The 7,612-nt window shown below is 35.6% G+C and overlaps 1 protein-coding gene across 1 annotated transcript; it reads right to left on the bottom strand.

Moving 5' to 3' along the window:
- Positions 1 to 274: 274 nt before the first annotated feature.
- Positions 275 to 5,824, bottom strand: LOC126811848 (gastric triacylglycerol lipase). The gene is made up of 7 exons (XM_050537794.2): positions 5,710 to 5,824; positions 5,172 to 5,370; positions 4,762 to 5,005; positions 3,002 to 3,151; positions 1,932 to 2,003; positions 1,255 to 1,326; positions 275 to 583 (listed from the first exon to the last, which is right to left on the bottom strand). The coding sequence occupies exons 1-7, from the start codon at positions 5,819 to 5,821 to the stop codon at positions 299 to 301; spliced, it is 1,134 nt and encodes a 377-aa protein (XP_050393751.1). The 5' UTR covers positions 5,822 to 5,824; the 3' UTR covers positions 275 to 298.
- Positions 5,825 to 7,612: the final 1,788 nt, after the last annotated feature.

Raw genomic sequence — 7,612 nt, forward strand, 5'->3', positions numbered from 1 at the left:
AGACTGCATTTGTGCTTTGCTTATCAATCAATCAAAAACTACGTAAAGCCCCCCCCCCCCCCCCCGAGCAACCATACTCACAGACTCCTTCTCAATTCACCCCTGGCGACACACAACCCTTTGCGTGTCTGGAGGTCTTGACAAGATAATAATGTGCAAAATTTAAAACAAAATATATCAATTGTGAAGATGGCAATATAATTTTATTTCAAGAACAATGGACAAATCATGCTTCTTAGCTATTAACGAACAACGCACTTGATAAACATATAACCATCCCACCATTGTCAATTTCTGCTCATGGCACTGATATCGTATTATTCCTGTTTGATTGATTTGTTAGCAATGTACTGTTTTTGTTGAAAATGAGATCTACAATTACACTGTAACAAAGTTCCGGGGCATCAAGTCCAAATATAAAGTCTATGTGCTCCCAATGGTCAATGTTTTTGTCATAAATCAGGTTCTGTAATTTAGGAAGCAACCATTCGATATCTTGTGGGTCAGCTAACCAATCGTCACCACCTCTGAATACAGCCACCGGTACAGTCATGTTCTCTGGGTGATATGCGGGTGGGGTTGGCTTAAAAACATAAACATATAACTATAGTCATATAATATAAAACTATTCTACTTCTAGAGCCATAATTAACAAGTAGCAGTAAATTTCTCACTTGGGATATACACAAGTGCAAAGAGTCAATCGGAAACACCAAAACAGGTGTATAAAAATAGATTTCATAAATCTAAAAGAGTCGAAAAGTAGGACCCTTAACTGCTTAAACTCTCAAAGCGATAAACAAGCGTATGCAGCATTTCTGTAAAGGAATGGGGTTGGCGTGGGGGTGGAAATTAGTTAATCATTGGACGATTTCTCGAAGGCTTACTTTAAAAAGTTTATGATGAAACTTTAAATTTTTAAATTTAGATATGGTGGCGGGACAGAGGCAACTTTAGAAGATTCTGACCTTTTCTTCAAAACTACTAACAGAATTCTAACCAAATGGTAGATATACATGTATGGTGCTTGAATGGTAATTTGGGAATTGTGTAGGGGCGTTTTAAACACAAAAGTGCCAAAGAAATTGGGCATTTTCTTGGTTTTAAGTAAAGTGTTTTTAGGCACCTAAGCAAACATGTATAGAGAATTTAACATTAGATAGCGTTCACTTGGGCTCTTACTTTCTTTTTAATATCTTGCGTCATAGTTCTTTTTGTTATTTGAATATTATATCAATGATGTATATTCCATACCTGTCCATAATGTAAAATATTCTTTTCTCCTGATCTGTAATCATATTTCTGAAACGTGTCTGTTTTGATAGCCTACAAAATATATTAGTAATCAGACACACTTAATATTAATAATTAGTTTACAAACACTGTTAAACTCTGTAAACGTACTGTCTAATGAGGATATATTGTGCATTAGAAGAATACAAATTTACCAACTCTGTATTTTAATCTGAGGGAGAAATGAAGTTTAACGTCCACTCGACCCAAACTAGGTCAATTCGGGACTAACATATGGTTCAATTTTATTTCAATAATTCGCTTGCGTATGGGTCTTTATAAACAGTAGGGGGGGGGGGGACCGGAGGACCCGGAGAAAACCCACGAGGTTGGTCAGGCGACCCTATTCCTTATCACGTACAACCGGGAAATCGAAACCCCTCCAGCAGTTAACGATGCAACGCGCATGCGCTAACCATTCGGCACCCCCACCCCCTATTTTAATCATATTGCAAGAAGAGGTTATATAGAAACTAGAAGAAATACGTAAACTATTTTGTAAGTTGGCTTAAGTATGAAAGCAGACTTATTATCATCTGTATGATAGTCAGATATTTGGTAGTCTGGTAGTATGAAAGAAGGATGCTTTAATTAGAATATTCTTTTAAGCAGACTCATTCCTTTTCTTATACTTTTACCTGGGCAAAATGGACCATGTTCTTGGCTGAAGTTCCTGCAGGATTATGCGCCACATAAACGGGAATTCTTGACTAGAAAACAATAAAAAGGTAAATTACATTCCTAGTTTAAAATCCACTCAGAACGCTGAAAATAATATGCAAGGATTAAATGATCAAAAATATAAATAGTTATGAGGTAAGAGCTTTTTTGATAGAAAACAATCTAAATTCTCATTATAAATAATATTAATATTAATATGTACATTTAATAAAGAGCTAGTACTCCATGCACAGAGTCAGACGCATGCTCATAGCTCATACAATTAATTAATTTGATTAATCCTGATAACATTTCTCAAAAAGATGGGTTTTAAACATGCATTATGCAAGAAGTAAATCTGCCTATTGCAAGTCTTTTTTAGGCATGGAATTTTATATAAACTATTAATTAGAAATTTATTAACACGAAAACACATTTATCAACCCTCGATGCCATCTTATCTGTCCGATTTTCAATGGATTTGAATCCGGTCTGCTGTTCAACGCCCGTTGATGATTAAACGCAAAAGTGGTTAATCGAGACTTTGTAACTTATCGTGACAGCGCTAAGAATGACAATCGAGGCTACAAAGATTTTAAAATAAAGTTTTCTAGGTTTAGAGTTAAAGCAATTTGACTGAAATTTTCAGTATATTCCTTTTACATCATCTAGTTTTTATCTATTATAGTTATCTTTAAGTCTAGGTTAAAAACGAGAAAGAGTTTGAGATGATTTAATAATTTCTGGTAGATTATTCCACTGTTTAGGCGCATTCACCCAGAACGATCTGTATCCGAATGATTTTAGCTTCCACCTCGGGCATCATAACTGCTGAAGTCTGTTTGACCGGAGGTTACGCGTGGGAGCATGTATTTGCATGTGGTCGGATAAGCCATTCACACACCGATATGTCAAAGACAGAATTTTGAAGATGATTCTTTCAATTATTGGCAGGTTTCTTTGTTTTTCTTTGACAATAACCTTTTTTCAAAACATTTTACTATCAACCATAGAGTTGTCCAAAATTGTTCAAATAGGGTATACTTACTTGATTCAGGGAATGGAATGAAGAACCTCTATGGAGAAAAAATAGATTTGTACATAATTGTGTGACATGCGGACATACGTCTGTCGCCATTAATTTATCAAATTCCGTCGTAGGTTGAAATTGACCTAAACCAAACAAATTGGTTAAGAACTGAAATAAATAAAGATATACACTGTACCCATACATCTTTTGGTAAATCGACACACTCTGTAATATATGACTAATTATGAGTTGGTATCATGTCGTATTTAGGAGGGGGTTGGATGGCTGAATGGTTAGCACGTGCGCGCTGTATCATACGGTCTGTCATTGAGTCAACTGGTGGGGTTTCGATTCCTCGGTTGTACGTGACAAAGAGTAGGGTCGTCTGTCCAACCTCGTGGGTTTTCTCCGGGTCCTCCGGTTTCCTCCCACTGCTAAAGACCCCGACGCGTAAGCGAATTACTAAAATAAAATTGAACCATGTGTTAGTCCCGAAATGGCCTAGTTTGTGTCTAGTGGACATTAACCCCCCCTCTCTCTCTCTCTCTCTCTCTCTCTCGTATTTAGGACTTTTTAGTTCGCAAACATAATTGTGGGACTACAGTTGATCTTTTTGTGGCTCAACGAAATAATCCTGCGATAAATACACTTATCTTCCAAGCAGTTCAAGAATTCATTTATTTGTCAAAAAGATATTAAAATTCCTATCAAACAATTATAAATTTATCTCGTATAAATATCGCATATCACCGACTCTTCCAACTGGTCAGGGGAGTAATAAATACTATGTAGTCCATGATTATATAAGTTGTACATATGTGTACCACAGCTTCCAATAAATTTCGCCCTTTTATATACTCTTCAAAAAAATACAGAAACAATACAAAACTGCGGAAATGCACTGCTGTTTTTATTAAAGGTAACCAGTGTATGTTAATTGCCTACACAAACATAAACAGTTCATATGGGCGGCTTATCTGACGACCCATTTCACTCGCAAAGAGATACACTGTCAAAAGTGAAAATGGACGTTTTTGATTTTTGTCTTAATAATGAGTAATTGCTCCACCAATCCTCAGACATTCAGCATGCTCCTAATCAACCGTCCAATCACGATTTGGGGCAATCTGACCCACTCCTCTGGCATTGCCACGGCCAATTCATGCAGTGTTGTCGGTTGAAATTGACGTCGACAAACACGTCTCCTGGTCAAATTAAACGTAACATACTAAAGCAAAGATACGCTAAACAGTAAACCTTATGCAAGAACCCATAGGAAAGCAAACATGGATATGATAAACCAGCAAGCGGCAGTTTTCATCAACCCTTCCTTGAAGTTCTTCATGTGAACATACTCACAAAGCATGTCAAGTGTCCATGAATATTTATCATATGACAACCTGCATAGGCATTTGCATTTCAATATCTCCTACTTTTTTTGAAGAGTATCTATAAATATATAATGTCTCTATATTATATGTTTTAAAGATCCTGTATGTTTTATTTAACGTTGTTTTCAAACCGGAAATTCATTATTATCGTGAATACCATTTGATTATAACGCTGCATTAAGCAGACGACACAATTCTTCAAAATTGACAAAAGTCCTGTCTATACTAGTTGAAGTACACATGCACGTGGCATTATTTATATTGTTATTCTAAAATCGTCAGGTATGACCTTATACTGAGTTAACTCTTTGAATTCAGTCACAGCCTTTCTTGAAAATGTTCTCTCTCATGTTTGATTATAATTTTAATCTTGTAATAATACTTTACCTCCAAATCATAAGCATATGGACCAACTAGCTTATATGGACCTCTGATGTGAGCAACTTTAGCTACTGGTGCTAAAGCTACAAACAGTTTGATTTTACTTGCAAGGGTTTGATTTTGGCTAAACCCAGCAAAACCAATCGTTGTTCCCTGAGAATGACCGACATATATTACTTGACTTTGTCCAGACTTTGCTAAAACATAGTCAACTACAGCTGGTAAATCAAATCTTGCCATTTCATCAAAACTGGAAACAAAGAAAGGATCATAAATCATTTATCATAACTAGAACAAAAGTGTCACTTAATGCCGTCTCAGAGGTCAGTTACAGAAATAAAAAAGTGTTCATAAAGATTGTTTTCGATCGGATGTTTAAAATATTAAATGGGCTGTCTAATTTCGTCCCTTCCTACCTCCAATCCCAGAAAACCACCTGTGAAGGTTTCAGATGAGTGTGGGCACGTGAGTAGGTATTTCCTCTACTGTTAGACAACCACACGTCAGCTCCTGCATCAGCTAAGACATAAGCTAAACTTTCATTGGCTAAATTATCCAAGTAGTTCGTGCTTTCTCCTAGTAGACCATGCTGAAGAATAACCACTGGTCTATCACCTGGAAAGAAAAATCCAATCATCCATTCTGTGTAACTGTTAGAATTACACGACAGCACAGACCAATGATCTGTAACGATCTATTAACTTGAAGACTTAAACAGTTGTGCCAACATCTTCATACAGAAATGGATTTTAATATGAGAGAATTACGATCGTTAATTACGATCGTATCGTTGCAAACTGGTAGATACATGATCATATGGTACTTTAATTCTACATCACGACGTGAAGATGTTTTGGAAATATATTGAAAGATAACAATAAAATATTAATACTAAGAAGGACAATAGTACAAAGCTTTTAGTACTTAAACAAAAGAGATACCTTTGGTACCGACCTGTAGACGAATTAGTATTACGACCATGTGGTATTCTCTGCATTGTTAATATATAACCATCTTCTGTTATAACTTTATGATCTTCACATGGATAACCTTTACTTGTTATCATTTCATTCTACAGAAAAATGAAATACCTATTTCAATACTGTGTTTTATTACTTTGATTGATTATTGATCGATCACAGCTATTTTAATAATTTAAGACGCGAAAAATTCGAAAATGGTCAATCTATTGTTCGCATGATAAGCCGGCTTTAGCGTGACTATTCTCTGTCAGAATAAGGACAAGTACCGACGATAAAATAACAGGTCACTGTAATGATAAGAAATCAAATGCATTTCATATTTTGTAATTTTTATCCATATGATCTTTAAGGACGATCTTTGTTTATTTTAACCTAAGAGTTCTAATTTCAATGATCTTTTTTTTGTCAATGTGAAAAACTAATAAACATTCCTTTAAAATGTAAATGGTGTCATTTCAAAAGAACAAAATCTATTGGATAGTTGGAACTAAACTCGCACGACAAGGTTCAACTACACAAATTTTAAAACATCGACTTTAATTCCTTCATCCTGATGTCTGTCACCATATTTAAACTCAGCACTTAGAAATAGTAGACCTACCGCGTCCATGAAGATCTCAGGGTCAATTCCAAATTCCTTTATAAAGGAATACATAGACTCCTTATAAATCCGCATTATGTGTTGGAAATACTTCGGATGGGGTTTAGCGGTTGTTTGCTCAATAGCGCCATGGCTTACAAATACCAATGCAAACATTAAAACCGTTCTTTGACAAAGGTTTAAATTCCACATTATGAATGAATGAATGAATGATTATTATCGAGTCGTCTTATATATAAACAGTTTTTTAAAGATAAGATATATTTGAGGTCAAATTGCGACTAACCAACACCTGTTGCTGGACTTTAATTTGTTTTACCCCAATGTTACCGCTTATAAGATGTGCGATGTCATTGTGAGAATTACGTTTATATAACTTAATTTAAAAGAACAGCGACCGGCAGTATGCGTCTATGGGAGACTAAAATTCATAGGCGTAGGAGCTGGGAGTGTGTGTGTTGTGTGCGTGGGTGTGTGTGGGTGTGTGTGGTGATGGGGGGGGGGGGGGTATGGCACTTTGGCACTTACTGGCCGACGACTCTAAACGGGAATTGTTTCAGCGAGAAACGTGTTTCGGTATGATTACATGCAGGAACTTATTTGAATTTGTTCTCCCAATGACATTAATGTTTGAATTTAAAATTTATGTATAAGTTAGATTACACTTTTACATGCCTAATATAAGCGACTAAAAAGGGCTCTGATAACGCCCCGCCCCTGTTTTAATTGCTTAGACAAGTAAAAATTGAGTCTAACGAATTTAGATTGTAACCTTTATTCTCTACGATTTTAACAAACACATTTTAGAAGTGTTATTGGTTATACATAAAGTACCGTTTTTTCTTATTGATGTTATAAATAAAGCACTTTTATAACAGTACACGGAGACTGAATTGACACACATCTAGGTCGGACATGTCTCTTAAATGTGGTCATAATGTGACAGGTGTACATTAGAGTGCGACTTAACAACAGTACAAAATTTGCACACGAATTAGCAAATCTTAAACTACTAATATCTGGATAGTTAAAGATGGTGGCAGTTGTGTTTAGATTTCAAAGGGGCAGTCTGTACAGACAATATGACATATAGTTACTTCTTCACTCAGGAGTTATAAGGTGTGCTATTTATTGTTATTGTAATGTTCTAATATTTAAAACTAGATTTGTATTAAAAATAAATTTTGGAAATATTCTTTTTAGTTTTCATATTAAATTGATATGTTTCCGACACCAAAATGCCCCCCCCCCCCCTCTTGGCTGTGTGTCTTTT

The sequence above is a fragment of the Patella vulgata genome, chromosome 2, assembly GCF_932274485.2.
Source record: "Patella vulgata chromosome 2, xgPatVulg1.2, whole genome shotgun sequence".
Lineage (NCBI taxonomy): Eukaryota > Metazoa > Mollusca > Gastropoda > Patellidae > Patella > Patella vulgata.

Bases quoted from the DNA above. Each gene is read 5' to 3' on its own strand.
- LOC126811848 (XM_050537794.2), bottom strand. From the start codon at position 5,821: ATGATAACAAGTAAAGGTTATCCATGTGAAGATCATAAAGTTATAACA. The intron at 5,371-5,709 runs GTCGGTACCAAA...TTTTCTTTCCAG, and splicing joins TAATACTAATTCGTCTACAG to GTGATAGACCAGTGGTTATT. The intron at 5,006-5,171 runs GTAGGAAGGGAC...CTTTGTTTCCAG, and splicing joins GTGGTTTTCTGGGATTGGAG to TTTTGATGAAATGGCAAGAT.